General features: G+C 39.3%; 1 protein-coding gene across 1 annotated transcript in view; it reads left to right on the plus strand.

The window, feature by feature from the left end:
- PHF20 (PHD finger protein 20) overlaps window positions 1-20422 on the plus strand; it is a 147862-nt gene that overhangs the window by 69528 nt on the left and 57912 nt on the right. The window contains exons 6-9 of the mRNA XM_059406916.1: window positions 4742-5129; window positions 10588-10701; window positions 11384-11572; window positions 12122-12301. Of these exons, the coding sequence (XP_059262899.1) occupies window positions 4742-5129; window positions 10588-10701; window positions 11384-11572; window positions 12122-12301 (871 nt within the window). The remainder of the gene's footprint in view (window positions 1-4741; window positions 5130-10587; window positions 10702-11383; window positions 11573-12121; window positions 12302-20422) is intronic.

A 20422-nucleotide genomic window follows, 5' to 3' on the forward strand; every position in this document is an offset into this window, starting at 1 on the left:
CCCACGTGTAGTATAGAGTTTACTTAAAATTAAAAAAAAAAAAGTTATTAGGGCACCTGGGTGGCTTAGTCGTTAAGCATCTGCCTTTGGCTCTGGGCACGATCCCTGAGTCCTGGGATTGAGTCCCACATGAGAGGTTCCCTGTTCAGCAGGAAGCCTGCTTCCCCCTCTCTCACTCCCCCTGCTTGTGTTCCCTCTCTCGCTGTGCTTCTCTCTGTCAAATAAATAAATAAGATCTTTTAAAAAAAAAAGTTATTTTGGCTTTAAATTTGGCAATTTTTGTGTTGAGTTTGTGGAATGAGTTAATACAGATAGAGGACTGTGTAGATAAGAACTTGTTCAGAATTGTCAGATTGTATCTAGAACCTCCCCAAATGGAAGTCCAGGGCTCCAGATAACAAACATTCAACTGTTTACTCTGCTGTACTGAATAAATTGATTAACAGCACTTGTGGTGTTTGGGTTGGAGATGAGCATCCTATGAGGGTGGATTGGTGGGTGCTTCATTCCCAATTCCCAGTTATCCCCAAGTGTCTCACCTCATCTCAGATCTGGTGGGTGATCAGGTATAGGCCCGCAGTTCCTGCTTGTGTATGTTTTTTTCCAAGACAGTGTTGTATTTGTATAAATGACTTCTCGGGTCCCCTTGATGAGGGAGCACGAGGCTGGCTGAAGACAAAGCGAAAGCTGGCGCCTTGCACCCCCCTCTCCATCCGCTCCCCCTCAGTCATATGTGTAGCATCCCTTAGGCAGCCCTGACTGCCATGAGCAATAAGCAAATAGTTAACTTGCAGAGCTCACAATCCTGCTAGATAGGAGTCTCCCTTGGCTTACAAATGTCCCAAGTCTCACTAACAAAGACGATTGATAGCAGGATTGTGACATTCCACCAAAAAGTCTCCCAACTATCTTAATGTTAATGGCTGGTCCAAAGACAACATTGATCCAGCCACTAGGGCAAGGCCTCCGGTAGGCCTGGGACATCCTGGCACCTTGTAGGCCCTCTTTAGCATATGAAAACTCCATTGAAACCTCCCTTCCCCTCACCTTCCCCCAACTTCAGGGTACATAACCTGCCACCCCTCACAACCCGGGGCAGCAGCTCTTCTTGCCCACGGGTCCTGTCCCCTTGCTTTAATAAACCACCATTTTGCACCAAAGATGTCTCAAGAATTCTTTCTTGGTCATCGGCTCCAGACCTCAGCCCACCGAACCTCACCTAGGTTCTAGAACTTCATCACCCTCAGCCCTAAGGATCTAGGGTTCCATAATGGCTACATAAAACCTAACTTTTTAAAAAAATTATTTTTTTACAATTGGCCTTTTTTTTTTTTTAAGATTTTATTTATTTGACAGAGAGAAAGATTACAAGTAGACAGATAGGTAGGCAAAGAGAGATGGGGAAGCAGGCTCCCTGCTGAGCAGACAGCCTGATGCGGGGCTCGATCTCAGGACCCTGAGATCATGACCTGAGCCGAAGGCAGAGGCTTAACCCACTGAGCCACCCAGGTGCCCCTTTGCCTTTTTCTTTTAATCCTTCCCTGTTTCAGCTCTTAAAAAAGTACCCCGAAATTAAGAGGCACCTGGGTGACTCAGTCATTAAGCGGCTGCCTTAGGCTCCGGTCATGATCCTGGGGTCCTGGAATCAAGTTCCACATCTGGCTCTCTGCTCAGCAGGAAGTCGGCTTCTCCCTCTCCCACTCCCTTTGCTTGTGTTCTTTCTCTTGCTGTCTCTCTTTCTCTGTTAAATAAATAAAATCTTAAGGGAAAAACAAAGTACCTAGAAGTTAAATACAAGGAAGCTCAAAGAGCCAAGGCAAGCTAGCCCAAGATTAGTAGGCTCCCTCCCACAGGAGCCAAAGTCTGGACACTGGGTCTTCACTCAATCTGGTAGCAAAGCTGGTGCAGAATAAGGTGGTTCCAGAGGCTAGTCATAATCCGGCCCCAAGGGACTTTCTACAACAGGGCACCCATGGGGCACCTGCGTGGCTCAGTGGGTTAAGCCTCTGCCTTCAGCTCAGGTCATGATCTCAGGGTCCTGGGATCGAGCCCCACATCAGGCTCTCTGCTCAGCGGAGAGCCTGCTTCCTCCTTTCTCTCAATCTCTCTCTCTCTCTCTCTGCCTGCCTCTCTGCCTACTTGTGATCTCTCTTTGTCAAATAAATAAATAAAATCTTTAAAACAAACAAAAAAAAAACCAAAAAAAACCAGGGCACCCATAATAGGACCAGGATGTGTAAGAAGTGGTGTGTTTTGGCCTTGTCTAAGAGCTCCCTCCTATAGGCATCTGAAAACTGGGTGCCCTGTGTCCTGTAGGAGGCCAAGCCTAAGGCCCCAGCTCTAGACAAGGTGCCCAAGCAATGGAATGTAGCCCCTGGCCGGACCATGACAGTGAGTGGGTGTCACGTGCCTCCAAAGCTTAACTTCTTAAAAATATTAGTCATAGATAATTTTTAAGGCTTTTTTAGTATATTATTAGAATAGATTTGAGGTTTTTTTCTGTGTAATTGTGCTGCTCTAAATGTTTCGATAATTTATATACTAGGAACATTAATTTTTTTTGAAGTTATAAAATAATGTATAAGGTATAGGAAATTTGGACACTATAGAAAGCACAAAGAAAGTAAAAATGACGTAATGACATTGTCTAAATATAGTTGCTCTTAATGTATTGGCTATATCCTGTGTTTTGTTGTTAAATATTTGTATATATTTTTTAAATTGGGGTCATATAGTATATTACTGTTGCATATTTTGCTTTTTTTCCTTAAAAAATGGGGGTTATATCTTGCTCTTCTAACAGAATAACATTTTCTTTTTTCTTTTCTTTTTTTTTTTAAAGGAGTTTATTTATTTATTTGACAGAGAGATCACAAGTAGGCAGAGAGGCAGGGAGAGAGAGAGGAGGAAGTAGGCTCCCCGCTGAGCAGAGAGCCTGATGCGGGGCTTGATTCCAGTACCCTGGGATCATGACCTGAGCTGGAAGCAGAGGCTTTAACCCACGGAGCCACCCAGGTGCCCTAGAATAACATTTTCTTTTTTTTTTTTTCTTAAAAGATTTTATTTATTTATTTGACAGAGAGAGATCACAAGCAGGCAGAGAGAGAGGAGGAAGCAGGCTCCCTGCTGAGCAGAGAGCCCGATGCGGGCCTCCATCCCAGGACCCTGAGATCATGACCTGAGCCGAAGGCAGCGGCTTAACCCACTGAGCCACCCAGGCGCCCTAGAATAACATTTTCTTAAGTTCTTGATAGTGTATAGGAATATGGCTTTGCTGGCTCTTTAGTATTCTGTAATATGTATATAACTGTTCTGTGTGTAACCAGTTCCCTAAAGGTCATTTATACGGATATTTGTAAATCTGGGTGTCCAAATTTGATTATTCTGTTAGTTCCATTTCTAGGAATTCATTCTAGTTCAAAAGTATTAACTTTTAATTCTTTTGGCACGAATTGAGAATGCTTTCCCTTCCTGCCAAGGTGGTTATAATTCATAGTTCTGCCAGCAGTTCCTGAGGAGTGCTCGTTCTCAAACCTGCTTTCAGAAAATTTGGGGGGCTTGAAAAAATATTTCCTTCTAGGCTCCAGTCATAGGGATTCTCCTTGTTTCATTATTTTTCCTTCTGGGACAAAGTAAGCCTTCACTTTAGGCACTCCTTCCAGCTTTTGGGAGAGATCTGTGTGCCTAGTATGTGCTAGTTGCTGGGGATCCCCCATATGAACATGGTATGTGCTTCCTGCTGTTCTGTAGAGGTCTTGGAAGAGAAATACATCCACAGACTAATTGCGGTTTTGGAAATTCCAGAGCATTCAGAGCTGGCTTTCAGAGCTGTGTCCCACTAGGGCACAGGAGTTTTAGAATTAATTATTTAAAAGTTATTTAGGAAGAAAGTAACCAAGAAGTCGGACTTCTGTCTAGTGGACAAAAACTTCGCTTCACAGTATAGTTGGTGCCTTTGCTGGACTGGGCACAGCCTTTACCCAGTTGAGGAAGCAAAAACCCTACTTCTGGGTTGGACAGTCTTTTTTTGTTTGTTTGTTTGTTTTTAAGATTTTATTTGTTTATTTGAGAGAGAGACAGATAGTGACAGAGATAGCAAGAGAGAGCACAAGCTGGGAGTAGAGGGAGAAGCAGTCTTCCACTGAGCAGGGAGCCAGACATGGGGCTTGATCCCTGGACCCTGGGTTCACGACCTGAGTTGAAGGCAAACATTTAACAGACTGAGCCACCCAGGTTCCCCATGGGTTAGATAATCTTTATAGCTTTCCTGTTCAGCCTTCAGTTACTAGTTTGTGTTCTTCTCCACAAAGGGCATCAGCATCCACTGGCAAACTGAGCCAGGCCTTTGAAAGGCCCTGGGTCTGGTAGTCATGCTTGGGACGAGGAGGATATAACTTGGGGGCATTTTCTTAGAACACCTCTGTCAGAAAGATTGCTTTGCAGAAGTTGTTCCTGGGGTATTTTCTGTCCCTTTAGTTATCTAGTGAGTTATTAATAATCAAAATATGGGAGATCACTCTGTCTCAGAAGGAATTGGACAAGATGGTTGTTTCTTTTAAATTTAGGATTGGTTCTCAAGCCTCAGAGTATGGATCAATATTTTCAGTGGTTCTTTCCATTATGTGACACAGCATATGTCCTGTTTTAATTTGTTTGTCTTCATAAGTTTGCAAAATACCATCTGATTTTATATTTGCAAGTAATCACAAAGTGTGTTTCATTGCTGTTTTGCTCATTTTAGAATATTGTGGGTAATGCTAGGCCTAAAGAAACAGATCACAAAAGTCTTCCATCGTCTCCTGATAAACGAGAGAAGTTTAAAGAGCAAAGAAAAGCCACTGTCAATGTGAAGAAAGACAAAGAGGACAAAGCCTTAAAGACAGAAAAGCGTCCCAAGCAGCCTGATAAAGAAGGAAAGTTAATCTGTTCTGAAAAGGGTAAGGTGTCAGAGAAGAGCCTTCCCAAGAACGAGAAAGAAGATAAGGAGAACATTTCAGAAAATGACAGAGAGTATTCTGGAGATGCTCAAGTGGATAAAAAACCTGAAAATGACATTGTGAAGAGTCCACAAGAAAACTTGAGGGAGCCAAAAAGAAAACGAGGCAGGCCCCCTTCCATAGCTCCTACTGGTGAGTTTCCTAAGTGGGGTCTGCATTGGGCAATGCCAGAGTATTCTGTGGCTTTGGTGGTTCTTTATCACTTCCATACTAAAGTTCTTCCATTTTTATGATTGACTTTGAATCATCTTGTGATCTGAAAATAAGTTACGTTTGTGGAGCTGGATTTTAAAGGAAACATATCCAGATGAATGTAAGTTGCAAAACAGGTCCTTGACTAAGCTTCTGGGGAGTACATAACTGTCCACAAGATGCTTCAGTTTATTTGGTAAAACCTAATAAGCTAAGGCCTTATGCCTGTGCCTATTCAGATGATCTCAGGTTAAGTAAGCTTAATAGAACCTGGGATTAGGAAATAATAGTTTTCCTGAGAGACATGAAATAGGGAAGAAGTAATTCGATGTGGGTGTCTAACAGAGCCTGGATCAGAGAACACTGGATCTAAGAAGGCATGGTGCATTTTGAAGTTGAGCTATCTGGAGAGTGATTATGGGTTTGACATTTTCATAGTCCAGGTAAAAAACTGAGATGGGTAATGGGTAAGAGTTAAGGTTAAAGGGTACAGATTTAAGGAAGAATGTATGGTTATTTTAAAAAGTTGAAATATGGAATTCTTCGGGAATATCCAAGAGTAAAACACATCCTGAATTTCTTTCTAGATCAAACACTCCTTCTCTTGGTCAGTTAAATGACATGATGAACATTTAGGATCTCTAGTTTGAATGCTGGCAAGGATAATCTGGCAGTGGTCTTTACAAATTCTTGCTTGTATATTTCCTGCATGAATATTGAAAAACTGAATCCTTTAGTACATGTTATTTATTTTTTAGTTTTAGTTTTTAAGATTTTATTTATTTTTACAGAGACAGAGTGAGAGAGAGAACACAAACAGGGGGAGTGGGAGAGGGAGCAGCAGGCTTCCCGCTGAGCAGGGTACCAGATGCAGGGGTCGATCCCAGGACCCTGGGACCATGACCTGAGCCCCAAGGCAGACTCTTTTTTTTTTTTAAAGATTTTATTTATTTATTTGACAGGCAGAGATCACAAGTAGGCAGAGAGGCATGCAGAGAGAGAGAGATGGAAGCAGGTTCCCTGCCGAGCAGAGAGCTCAATGCGGGGCTCAATCCCAGGACCCTGGGATCATGACCTGAGCCTAAGGCAGAGGCTTTAACCCACTGAGCCCCCCAGGTGCCCCCCAAGACAGACTCTTAACGACTGAGCCACCCAGGCACCCCACCTTTAGTACATTTTAGAATGGTATCTACTTTTCCTCACAAGTTTATATAACTGCAAATGATATATTTAAAATATCTTTTTTTTTTTAAATTTTATTTATTTATTTGAGAGAGACAGTGAGAGAGAGCATGAGCGAGGAGAAGTTCAGAGAGAGAAGCAGACTCCCCGTGGAGCCGGGAGCCTGATGCGGGACTCGATCCCCAGACTCCAGGATCAAGACCTGAGCTGAAGGCAGTTGTCCAACCAACTGAGCCACCCAGGCGTCCCAAAATATCTTTTTTTTTTAAATTTGAAAATTATTTAATAGATTTTCATTGGAACTGCAGAGCCACAGAGTTAGCTCACTTACTGGTCTTGCATGATGTGGAATGCAGAGTGAATCCTATCAATACAGGCAGCTACATCAGACTTAATTTTTATGGGAGAAAAGTCTGCCTTAATTTATTTCAAATAAATATTCGTATTCATTCCCAGTAGACAGCCTTCAACATCTGAGTTATAACTTTAAGATAGGAAATTAGAAAAAAAAAAGATAGGAAATTAGATATAGTTTGATTTCTTCCCAGATGAATTAAGCCATCTCCTCCTCTAGTGGTTGTAACTGCGCAAAAGCTGAGCATGCTGGAATTGCCCCAGGCCTAATTATGGCCTAGACCTGCACTGTCCAGTATGGTAGCCATTAGCCACATGCGGCTGTTGAGTACATGAAATGTGGGTGGTCTAAATTGAGATGTGCTGTGAGTATAAAGTCTACTCTGGTATTCAAATACTAAGTTTAAAAAAAAAAAATCTCAACTTTTTATGCTGATTACATGTCAAATGATGTTTTTGGGTCTATTGGGTTAAAATATAGTCTTAAAATTAAATATATCTTTTTTTTAAAGCAGTTAAAAAAAAAAAGATTATTTATTTATTTATTTGACAGACAGAGATCATAAGTAGGTAGAAAGGCAGGCAGAGAGAGAAAGGAGGAAGAAGCCTCCCCACTGAGCAGAGAGCCCATGAGCTCTCTGAGCTCTCTGAGCAGATGAGCAGAGAGCTCCATCCCAGGACCCTGGGATCATGACCTGAGCCGAAGGCAGAGGCTTTAACCCAGTGTGCCACCCAGGCACCCGTACTTTTTTTTTAAACTAAAAAATTGAAAATTACACATGTGGCTTGCATTTGTGGCTCTTGTTATATTTCTGTTGGACAACAGAGGCCTAAATTCACTGGCTTTTTCTATAGGATTCTGGGAGAGAATTAAACCCCAACTGCCCAGAGCATCCGTAGTGAATTGACTCGTCTTCTGTGCGTTGAGAATGGTAGTAGTTGTAAACCATAATTGGGGGAGAATTGAAAAACTTACCTCTGTGTTCTGTGTTCAAATGAGGAACTCCAAATGAGAAGGTCTGGAGATTTTAAACCTCTGGGCAGTATGCCATGTTAAGATGTAGGATGATCCCTGGGGCAAATAATACATTATATGTTAATTAAAAGTACTATTAACAATTAATTAAAAAAGATGTAGGATGACTGTTAGGCCTTTTTTTTTTTAAAGTGGAAGGCGGGTACTTATGCAGGGAGGGGTGGAAAATTACTTTGAATCATCCTGGGAGAAGTCTGATGTGTCCTCATTTCAGGTTAGAAAATCATGTATATGGGAATTGAGTGCTCTGAAACAGATTTCCCTTTAGCTGTTCATGCTCTGGCTTGTACCCTCCGGAAAGTATGTACTGGGGTAGTTGTATTCAACTTTGCCTACTGCCCCTATGAAGCCACATGACTTCACTCAGATTAAAAAAGGTAGGGAGGCCTTCAGTTTATTGCTTTCATTTTGTAAGTGTAAGTTTCATACCAGATCGATTTAATAGAGAAATAGTGTTTTCCAAGTTTTCCTGAGGCATTTCTCCCGAGTCAGAATCTCTGGAATTGTTAACAACCTTCCCAGATGATTTTTAACCATAAGAAGAGTTTGGGAAACACTAATGTTCTGTGTAGTCAGCCCTGGTTTGTATGTGGTATCAAAGTGAAGAATGCTCACTAGATTTCTTCTGTGTAGTTCAGATGTCCTTTAAAAATTGCTTGGAAAAAGCTCATTGACCCAGTGGAGCATTGAGCTCTCTAAAGTTTACAGACTCGATTGGAACAGAATCTGAGTTATTTAGGGAGGGTTGTTTGTATTTGTGTCTAATTTGGAATGTGTATGATTTCCAAGTTCTCACCACTTGGAACAAAATAATGTTGGCACATTGGGAAAATTGAACACAGCCAAGGAGTTCAGCATACTCATTAGGTTTGCCTCCTCAGAGCTCAGCCCTTCTCTTGTTGGGCTTTTCAACATGGCCGATCTGAAGCTAGTGGTCCTCAATGAATCTTCTTCCCCAGTCCCCAAATCCCCTGCCCTCTGCGGGCCACCCCTTTAACTCTTTACCCCTTTCTCCCTCTCTCTCCTTTCAGCCTTCATCAGCCCCCTTAGCCCTACCTTCATCCCAAGCTTTCCTAGTTTCATTTGTTTTGTTTTTTCCTTCTGTCTGTTTTTTGGATTCTCATCTTTCATGATTGGGGAGAGCTTCTTAAATGTTGGGTTTAAAAATAAAGAGTGAATACTATCCAAGCATTTAGTGTCTGCATTGCTAAATTATGTTAGAGCTGGATTTGTTGGGATCAGCAGCCTTGCCTGAAACACTCACTATCAAGTAGCATGGTCTCCTGAGATTTTTCTGAAATTGTTTTTAAGAGGTTATAAATGTTGACATTCTTTTTGGTTCCTCATAACTAGGACCAATGCCAACCTAACTAATTTAGCAAGTAGGGATTGAAAACAACACTCAAGCTGTAGTCCCAGGTACACACTTTAGGAATTATCCTGAATGGTGGATTTCCTGAGTATTGGTTAAGTCAAGTTTTGATGAGGAGATTTGATGGTGATAAAAATGACTTTTTAAAAATTGCCCTTGCACCTTCATGTTTTAAAGTAGTCATGTTGGGGGTGCCTAGGTGGCTCAGTCAGTTAAGTTTCTGCCTTTGGCTCAGGTCATGATCCTTGGGTGCTGGATTGAATCCCGCATTGGGCGCCCTGCTCAGCAGGGGGTCTGCTTCTCTCTCTCTATCTGCCCCTCAAACCTGCCCACCCCTGCTCCTGCTCATTTTCTCCCTTTATCTCTCAAATAAATAAATAAAATCTTTTCTTAAAAAGGGGGAGGGCAGGATAAAGAGAAGGGAGAAACAGACTCCACACCAAGCAGGGAGCCTGAAGCAGGGCTGGAACCCAGGCCTGCATCCTAGACCATGACCTGAGCCTGACCTGAGCTGAAGACAGACGCTTAACTGGTGGGGTGCCCTGACCTACCCATGTGCCCCTAAATAAAGAAAAAAAAATTTTTTTTTAAAGATTTTATTTATTTATTTGACAGAGATCACAAGTAGTCAGAGAGGCAGGCAGAGAGAGAGAGAAGAAAGCAGGCTCCCTGCTGAGCAGAGAGCCCGATGTGGGGCTTGATCCCAGGACGCTGAGACCATGACCTGAGCAAAAGGCAGAGGCGTTAACCCACTAAGCCACCCAGGCGCCCCTAAATAAAGAAAATCTTAAAAAGAAAAAATTAAGTCATGTTGGGGCTTAGTGTTTTATTTTTATTTTTTAGTTTTTTTGAAGATTTTTTTTTTTTTTAATTTGTGAGAGAGAGAGAGTGTGCACATGCACAAGCCCCAGGAGAGAGGCAGAGGGAGAAGCAGGCTCCCTGCTGAGTAAGGAACCCGATGCAGGGCTGGATCCCAGGACCCTGAGATCATGACCTGAGCCAAAGGCATCAGACTGAGCCACCTAGGTGTCCCTGGGGCTTAGTGTTTAAAAGATAGGATTTTAAGAGAGAAGTGTATACAGAACTGGGTCATAAGAGAACCCCCCCCCCCCAAAAAAAAAAGATGAAGGAAGGGGCACCTATTTGGCTCAGTTGGTAGAGCATGTGACTCTTGATGTTGGGGTCATGAGTTTGAGTCCCATAATGGATGTAGAGATTACTTAAATACATCTTTTAAAAAAAGAGGGAAAAAGAGATGCAGGAGTTCCGTCTATAGAGTGTCAGCATGTCATTAAGGAAGTAGTTTCACCCATTACACTTATATTTTCTTATTAGCCCTTTGGGGGTCTGTTTATCATGCAAGTGTATGTGTATGGTTTATTTCTATATAATCAGGGGCATTGGGCACGAAGAAATTACGTAACTTCTTTTGTGTGGTTTTATATACACTATAGGTGTGGATTCAAACTCTCAAACTTTGCAACCAATAACATTGGAATTGAGAAGGCGGAAAATATCGAAAGGAAGTGAAGTCCCATTAAAACGTCCCCGGCTTGACAAAAATTCATGTGAGTCTCCAGTCTGTGTACGTGTGACTAGAACTTGATGTTGATTGGGTTAGCCTCCTGTGTATTCATGTTGTTTCCTATTCCCAAAAATAGGCTCTAATGCTGTTTTTGGTCATAGGAGCTAATGTGGTTGGTTTGGGTTGGATAAGAAAGAGTTTTGCTTGAAGAAAAATAAATCCCAAAGCAGAAACTATATTAACGTTGGATTCAGTGGTTTCTTCTTCATGCCCATAAACTACATTTCCATTGGAAATTTAATGGCTTAGGAAGGGATGGTTTTCATATGTTGAGTAAAACTTGAAAAATGTTATTTGTTGATTGAAAAAAAAAAATACTTTGGCTCCAAAAATGATTTGTGATTTTTCTAAGGGTTTGTAAACCTGACTGACTTTGAAGATTAGTACATAAACTTGTAAGTTGGGAAGCCCCAAAGTAGAATTTAGTTGTCAAGATTGGGGCATGACCTAAAACAGATTTTTCAGACCATGAATAAGGATGATTCTCTCTAGGCAGAGAGAGTCCCTTTATTAATAATAGAAAGGATATTTCCTTTTATCACTGGTCTAGTATTCTGGATATTTTTGTAAGGCCCTTATAGAGGTAACCAGCCCAGAAATATGTATTACCAGAGTTATTTCTGCTTATTGGGTTCTTGACCATAACTCTCTTAATGGTTTTATAGCCCAGGAAAAGTCAAAAACCTATTCGGAAAACACTGACAAGGACTTATCAAGGAGAAGGTCCTCCAGGCTGTCCACTAATGGGACACACGAGATCCTAGATCCTGACTTGGTTGTGTCAGATTTGGTTGATACGGTTAACATTGATCCTTTGCAAAATACATCATCCAGTAACAAGGAATCTGAGGAAGGTGAGTCAGAGTCTGTTCTAGAATGGTCTTGCCAGCTTGCCTCTCTAGTGAGAACCAATCTAAATCATTATATACAACCTCCACAAGTTTTAGATTGTGTTGAAATTAAATTTTTGAATGGGTAACAGTGTTTCTTACACTCTTTTTCACTGGCAATTCAGTAGACAAACTTTCTGAACACGTTTGTGATTGTTTTTACTTGAATATGTCTGAATGTTGGGTTGGAGGTACAGTGCTTAAAGAGTCCTGTCCCTCTCTGTTTCTGGTGCCATCTTGCTCCAGTGCCTCTGCCTTTTTGTCAACACTTCTAGAAAATCCTCTATTTACTTTGGTCTTCTAGAAAATCCTCTATTTACTTTGGTCTTTTTTTGGCCTTTTTCTTTGAGATGCTCATAGCCCTGGCTGTATGTGCTGGAACCTTTGAATGTATTCTCGTATGCGGTGCGGTGGGTTTCCTCTAAAAAGTCCCTGGATATCTTAGTCTGCTGTGGGACTTTTGGTTGATTACATATCTGATATGTTACCTGGGCTCTCTTTTTTTTCTTCTAGGTCAGTTAAAATCTCCTTTGGAAGCTGACCAGGTCTCATCTGCACTGACTTGCCACTCCTTTGGTGATGGATTGGGGGCTGCAGGCTTGGAATTGAACTGCAAGTCAATGGGAGAAAACAGTATGAAGACGGAACCGGCTTCTCCTCTTGCTGAGTTACAAGAGATTTCTACTGTGGCAGGTTCCTATTAGTGTTAACTTAATTGTCTTCTATATATACTTTTGCTTCTGCTTTGATGGTGAATTTAAAACATGTACTTTTCTATGATGTTTTTTCACCTTATTAATATTTCCTTATTTTAATGCTATATCCTTTTTATTTCTGATATTGCTAATTTGTGTTTCCTCTCTCTTGATTAATATAGTTTGGGGTGTTATTAATTTTGTTGATGGTTTCAAAGAACCAGTGTTTTACCTTAATTTTCCCTGTTCGTCTTTTTAAAATGCCATTGATTTCTGTTTTTTTAAATCTTTTTTTTTTTTTTTAAAGATTTTATTTATTTATTTGACAGACAGAGATCACAAGTAGGCAGAGAGGCAGGCAGAGAGAGAGAGAGGGAGAGAGAGGGAAGCAGGCTTCCTGCGGAGCAGAGAGCCCGATGCGGGGCTCGATCCCAGGACCCTGAGATCATGACCCGAGCCGAAGGCAGCAGCCCAAACCACTGAGCCACCCAGGCGCCCCTTTTTAAATCTTTTTTAAAAAATTTCTGTTCTAATCTTATTTTCTTCCTTTACATTTTTTTTTTTTAGAAACTTAGGTCATTTAAAAAAACACAAAAACCCAAAAACTTAGGTTATTAGTTTGGAACTTCTTTTCTAGTATTAGCATTTAAAGTTACAAATTTACCACTAAGCCCTGCTTTTACCAATTCTGATATGTTGTATTTTCAGTTTCATTCAATTCAAGATATATTGTGATTTATTTGTTGATGGTGGGTTAACTTTGGAGTGTTTTGTTTCATTTCCAATTATTGGGCTTTTTAGAGATACTTTATTGTTACTGATTTGTAATGTAATTCTACACTCTATATGATTTTAGTCTTTTAAAATTTGTTGGGACTGATTTTATGGCCCAGCATGTGATCTGTTTTGGTAAATGCTCCATATACACTTGGGAAAAAAAGTGTATCATCATATATCTGTTCTGTGTGTCAATTAGATCAAAGTGAATGATGGTGTTTTCTAGACATTTATTATTATTATTACTACTACTACTACTACCATCATCATCATCATCATCATCATAATCATCTAATTCTATCAATTTCTAAAAGAGGGATGTTGATAATCTCTAACCATGATTGTGGATTTGTCTATTTCTCCAATGAATTCTGTCAGTTTTGCTTCATGTATTTTGAAGTTTTGTTATTAGGGGCATACACATTTATAATTGTTATGTCCTCTTGGTGAATTACCCCTTTGTAATGTGAAATATCATGCTATTTTTGGTAATAGACTTTGACTTGAAGTCTGTTTTATCTGATACTAGTACAGATACTTTTGCTTTCTGTATGCAGGGTGTATCTATTGCTGTCACTTTTCTTTCAACATAACTATGTCTTCAAATTCAAAATTTGTCTTTTATAGATAGTATGTACCTCTAGTTGGGTTTTGGTTTTAACTGCAATGTGTAGTTTGTTTACATTAAAGGTATTTATTGATACAGTTGCTTTTAGATCTACCACTTTGCTTTTTGTTTCCCATTTATCCTGTGTTTTGTTCTTTTCCACCTTTCCTATTTTTTTAGGTTAATTTTCTTTTTCAAATTTCATTTTAATTTAGCTATTAGCTATACTTCTTAGCATTTATTTTAGAGGTTACTTAGGGATTATGATGTATATATCCTTAACTTCTCACAGTTTACTTTTCTTTTTTATTTTATTTTTTTAAGATTTTTTTTTTTAATTTATTTGACAGACAGAGATCACAAGTAGGCAGAGAGAGAGAGGGAAGCAGGTTCCCTGCTGAGCAGAAAGCCCGATGCGGGGCTCAATTCCAGGATCCTGGGATCATTACCTGAGCTGAAGGCAGAGGCTTAACCCACTGAGCCACCCAGGCGCCCCTCACAGTTTACTTTTAATATTGAACCACTCTATATAAAATCTGTAGCCTATTAATCCTTCCCCCTTTTATGCTCTACCTGTCTCATGATATATCTATATATGCTATAAAATTCACAATACAGTATTATAGTTTTTGCTCTTAATAACTAGGTATTATAAAGATGAGGAGGACAAACGGGGCTTATTTATGTACATATTTACAATTTCCACTTCTTCGTATCTTCCTATTTCTTTTTAGCCTAAAATTTTTCCTGTAGTTTTTCTTGTAGTGTAGGTTTCCTGGTGACAAATTCTCTTGGTTTTTATTTATCTCAACGACTTTATTTAACCTTCAAACTTTAAAAATATTTCCACTGGCTATATAATGTCGAGTTTACAGTTTTTTTGTTTTGTTTTGCTTTTCTTTTTAGGTACTGTAAACGTGTTTCACAGTCTTCTGGCCTCTGTTTCTGAAGGGAAGTTAGTGATGATTCATATTGTTGTTTCCCTATATATAATGTGTTTTCCTTTTGGTTGCTTTTGAGATTTTTCTCTTTATCATTGCTCTTTAGCAGTTTGACTATAATGTATTTTTTTTTGCCATCTGAATTCTTTTTTAAATTAATTAATTAATTATTTTTAAAATAATTAAAAAAATTTTTAATAAACATATAATATATTATTAGCCCCAGGGGTACAGGTTTGTGAATCGGCAGGTTCACACACTTCACAGCACTCACCATAGCATACACCCTCCCCAATGTTCATAACCCCACCACCTTCTCCCTACCTCCCTCCCCCTGGTAAACCTCAGTTTGTTTTGTGAGATTAAGAGGCTTTTATGGTTAGTCTCCCTCCTGATCACATCTTGTTTCTATAATGTATTTTTTTTAACCTATTTGAGAGTCATTGAGCTTGCATTTGAAAAGTGATTTTTTTAATCAATTTTCAAGTTATTATTTCTATATTTTTTTTCTTTCCCATTCTCTATGTTCCTATCTTCGTTTCTTGATGATTCACATTAGAATTTGGTTAGATCTGGGGCACCTGGATGGCTCAGAGGGTTAAGCCTCTGCCTTCAGCTCAGGTCATGATCTCAGGGTCCTGGGATCGAGCCCTATGTTGGGTTCTCTGCTCAGCGGAGAGCCTGCTTCCCCATCTCTATCTGCCTGTCTCTCTGCCTACTTGTGATCTCTCTGTCAATAAAAAAAAAAAAAAAAATCTTAAAAAAAAAAAAAGAATTAGGTTAGAGCTTTTGATACTGGGCCACAGGTCACTGGGACTTACTGACTTTTTCTTTTCATCCTTTCCCCCCCTTTTTTCAGATTGAATAATTTCTATTTCCAAATTCTTTCTACTCTCAATTCTAGTCTGCTGTTATGCCCATCCAGTGAATTTTTTATTTCTGATGTTTTTTATTTTTATTTTTAATTTAATTTTTTAAAGATTTTTATTAAAAAAAATTTTTTTTAAATTTATTTATTTATTTGAGTCAGAGAGAGAGCTTATAAACAGGGGGAGCAGCAGAGAGAGGAAGAGGGAGAAGCAGGTTCTCCAGAGAGCAGGGAGCCCCTCCATCCCAGGACCCTGGGATCATGACCCGAGCCAAAGGCAGATGCTCAACTGACTGAGCCACCCAGGTGCCCCTAAAATTTTTATCTTAAAGATTTTATTTGACACAGAGAAAGAGAGAGAGAGAGGAAGCAAGTGCAAGCAGAGGGAATGGGAGCGGGAAGGGAGAAGCAGGCTCCCCCCTGAGCAGGGAGCCCAATGCTGGGCTTCATCCCAGGATACTGGGATCTTGACTAAAGCTGAAGGTAGACGCTTAACCAACTGAGCCACCTAGGCACCCCATTTCTGATGTTTTTTAGTTCTGGAATTCCCCCTTTTCCCTCTAGCTTCTCTGCTGAGATCTTGGAGTCTATAAATTGATTATGAACATAGTTTTAATTGTTGCTTTAAAAGTCCCTGTCTACCAAGTTCAGCAGCTAGATTATTTTGAAACAGTTAATCCCCATTGATTTTTTTTTTTTTTACTCCTGCCTGCAGATCACATTTTCCTTTTCTTCACATATTTTGTACTGCATCCTGCACATGGTGTCTGCTGTGTTGTTGAGCTTGGATTACATTATGTTCCTCCAAAGAATGCTGATTGCTTTGTTCAAAAGGTCTATTAATTTGGCTTAACTCAAATTCCACCTTTTTTTCCTCTGCAATTGCAGCAACTGAAACCTCTGTTTAGTTCTTTTAGCTTTCGTTGGGCTGCTTGAAACATTCAAAGATCTGCCAGAAATTTAGGCAGAGTTAATATGAAGAAATTGAGGCCACCCTTTTGTGGCTCTCTTCTTTAGGACTTTCTCCCTCATTTTCCAGCTATTATAGTTGCACTGAACTCTACCTTTTATTTCTTCAACCAGTAAGACTAAATTTCTTACTTGAGCTGTAGCTACCTGGTGTTACTGACAAGCCTGCTTTTTGGTAAAAATCCTTAAAATATGGGAAACTTACCTAGTGCCCTTCTCTTACTTCAGATATCTAGCTCTTGTTTCTGTGGGCTTTTTGTTACTCTTTAGTGTCTTTTCATATTTTTTTTTTAATTTTTTTTCCTACTTTATAGTGTTTGTATGCAGAAGTGATGTTCCACTATGAGCATTTCTAACTACTAAAAGAGAACATGTTATGGTAATAGGCAGCCTAGGAAGTTGTACACATTTAGTGCTACACAGAGGAATTTTTTTCTTTTAAGTAGTGATTGCTTGTTGCATTAATAGCTACTTGGATGTAACATTTCAGTAACTATATTTGTGGTAAATGTTCAGCATCGAGGATGGTGCTGGCCATGAATAAATCTTGATCCTAGCCTTTTACAGTGAGGACATCTAACCCACTTTTTTTGTGCATATGGGTATTTATTTTTTATTTTCATTTTTTAAAAGCACTATAAAAATAATACAGATACACTGATCATAAAAGTGTCATAAAGAGGTATTAGGAGTTAAAGGGAGAAGTGTCTTTTATCTTGCTTCTTTTCCCTTGGGTAAACCTCTTTTATTCATTTGTTATTTTTCCAAACCCTATTTTATATTTTTACATGGGTAAGGAAGCAGTTAAGATTTTATTTTTATTTTATTTTTTTTTTTTTAAGATTTTATTTATTTATTTGACAGAGAGAAATTACAAGTAGATGGAGAGGCAGGCAGAGAGAGAGAGAGAGGGAAGCAGGCTCCCTGCTGAGCAGAGAACCCGATGCGGGCCTCGATCCCAGGACCCTGAGATCATGACCTGAGCCGAAGGCAGCGGCTTAACCCGCTGAGCCACCCAGGCGCCCAAGATTTTATTATCTTTAAATGCAATTGGTATAATTCTAGGCTTATTGTTCTCTTACTTTTGTAATCTTCTTGAGATCTAACTTTTTCAGTACACTTGTTTCATTCTTTTTAATGACTGAATATTAATGTCTTATAAGAATGTTCCATCATATATTTAACCATTTCCCTTTTGATGGACATTAGAGGGTTTCTGCACAATCAGTGTTTTCAAACAATGATGCAGTGGTATTCCTTGAATATATTTTTCACTGTTTGGTGAATAGCCCTTTGGGATAACTTTTTTTGAGTGTAATTGCTGGATTTAAGGGAATGCACATTTTAAATTGTATTAACAAATTACCCTCCAGAATGACCATTCCACTTAATAGTTTGACCAAGAGTTATGGTAGAGTACATTTTCTCTTACATCCTTACCATCTATGGGTGTTAGTTATCTTTTAATTTTCTCAAATATTTGTTAACATTGTGGTTATTGAATATTTTTATCTATTCTGTGAATTTTCTTTGCTCATTTCCTTTTGGGTTGTTTTTATTATTGATTTGCCAGGTTTACTTTGTACATTATGGATACTGATCCTTGGTCTTTTGTATAAATTGTACTTTATTTTCTTTTGGTCTTTTGCTTGTCTTTTATTTATTGTAGTTCATAATTCTGAAATTAAGAATTTTGAATCTATTTTAGGAAATATAGCTGTGATCATAATAAGTATATAATCAATATTATTACATATGTAATTTACCATAATTTAAAAATCACATTAATTATTGCTTAAGCCACCCTTTAAAACTTTTAATGAAAGTATTTCCCACTGATAGCTCATACCCCGAAGTTCTTGATCAACATCTATCTTTAGAAATTTCTTTATTTTGCCGAGTTTGACTTACCATGAATTGAAAGGGGTAGAGTACGAGAAAAGGGAATTATGTGTAGGTAAATTCTGGCATTTCCTAGATGTCTGTGATGGCCTAAGGGCTTACAGGGTAGCTTTCTTCTGGACTACAGCAGACCTAATGAGGGGAAGACATAGCATTTTGGAAAATTTAGCCAGAAATGAGTTGTGGAATCAAATCTCATGAGATTCTATTGATGACATGGGTTTAGATCTGGGAAGTGTTCCTTTGGTAAATATGGGTGATCTGTAATCTTCTCTCTTTCCAGAATGTGAAGAGTTATATGGTCTTGTTCTTAAAATAAAACTTATGTACATAAGAGCCCAGAGGAAGAATGAAGCTTGAGGAGATTTATGGGTTGCCAGTTCTTCCCTGGAGAAAAATATGCTGAGAAGTTCTTTTAGTGAGAAACGTGGGGAAAATAGTAAAGGTTAAATGAAATTGTCTTCCTGCAGTTAGGGCAGGAAAGGTGAGAAGAGATTTTGCTAACAAGCTTTGATTGCATATCCTTTTTTGCTCAGTTGAAACACCTAAACAACCTGCTAATTACCCAGGCACTGTGCTAAAATAAGTAGTATCACTGATACAAAATCAGAAAGTGGCTTCCGGAAGACTATCCTAACTTATGACATGACATTTAAGCTGAATATATATATTTTTTTAATTTAAATTTAATTAGTCAACATATAGTACATCATTAGTTTCAGATGTAGCGTTCAGAAGTTTTTAAGCTGAATCTTGATGGATGAATAGGACTATACCATGAGTTATAGATGGGGTCTGCGTATTCCAATAGAGGGAACAACATAAGCAAAAGTGTGGCACATTTCCTATTATGTTATTTCATTGGAGAGAAGGTAGTCAATTGAATATTTGATGATTCTGTATTTTGACACTAATACTTGTGACTTTATTTAATTTTAGCATCACAAAATTTGTACATTTATATCTTCATTTGTGTTGTACTAAATCTAAGTCTAATTTATATATTTAACAATAAATATAAGATTTGAAAGTCTTTATTTTTCTTCTAGAAGGTCAGATTCCAAATATTAGGAGTGGTTTAAATTATAAATAGAAAATTTTACTTTGTTAAGAGGTGAATGATCTTAAAAAAATTTTTTTTGAAGATTTTATTTATTTATTTAACAGCAAGAGAAGGAACCACAAGCAGGGGAAGTGGGAGAGGGAGATGCAGGCTTCTCAGTGAGCAGGGAGCCCAATGTGGGGCTCAGTTCTACGACCCTGGGATCATGACCTGAGCCAAAGGCAGACGCTTACCCAGCTGAGCCACCCAGGTGCCCCTTATTTTATTTTATTTTTTATGTAGGCTTCATGCCCAGTATGGAGCCTAATGTGAGGCTTTGACTCATGACCCTGAGATCAAAAGTCAGACGCTTAACTGACTGACTAGTCGGGTTCCTCCCTTATTTCTTTTTATTAAGTAGGTCCCACATTCAGTGTGGAGCCCAGTGCCGGGCTTGAACTCATGACACTGAGACCAATTGGATGCTTAACAACTGAGCCACCTAGATGCCTGTTTGGTGGGAGGAGGGGTCTTGACCACATACCATGTGGTTAACATAAACAGTATAGCAAAGCAGGGGTTTTTTGTTTTTTTTTTTTTTTTTTTTAAAGATTTTATTTATTTATTTGACGGAGATCACAAGTAGGCAGAGAGGCAGGCAGAGAGAGGGGGGGAGGCAGGCCCCCCCCCCGAGCAGAGAGCCCAATGCGGGGCTCCATCCCAAGACCCCGAGATCATGACCTATGGAGAAGGCAGATGCTTAACGACTGAGCCACCCAGGCACCCCTCTTTTTGTGTGTAAATATTTTCCCTTTTCTTGCTGAGCTTTCTGTCAGGGGCAGCACTCCCCTCCCAATCTACTTCTCTGTCATGTGGGAGAAATGAAGTTGATGTTCAGATGAGGTAGAAATTTAGTCGTGGAACCTGGTTGTCTGTGTTGGTGTGGAGAGCTCTAGATGACAACCATGTTCCTTATAATTCAGAAGACCAGGCTCTTAAATTATATTGTCTTG

The sequence above is a fragment of the Mustela nigripes genome, chromosome 7 (assembly GCF_022355385.1).
Source record: "Mustela nigripes isolate SB6536 chromosome 7, MUSNIG.SB6536, whole genome shotgun sequence".
Lineage (NCBI taxonomy): Eukaryota > Metazoa > Chordata > Mammalia > Carnivora > Mustelidae > Mustela > Mustela nigripes.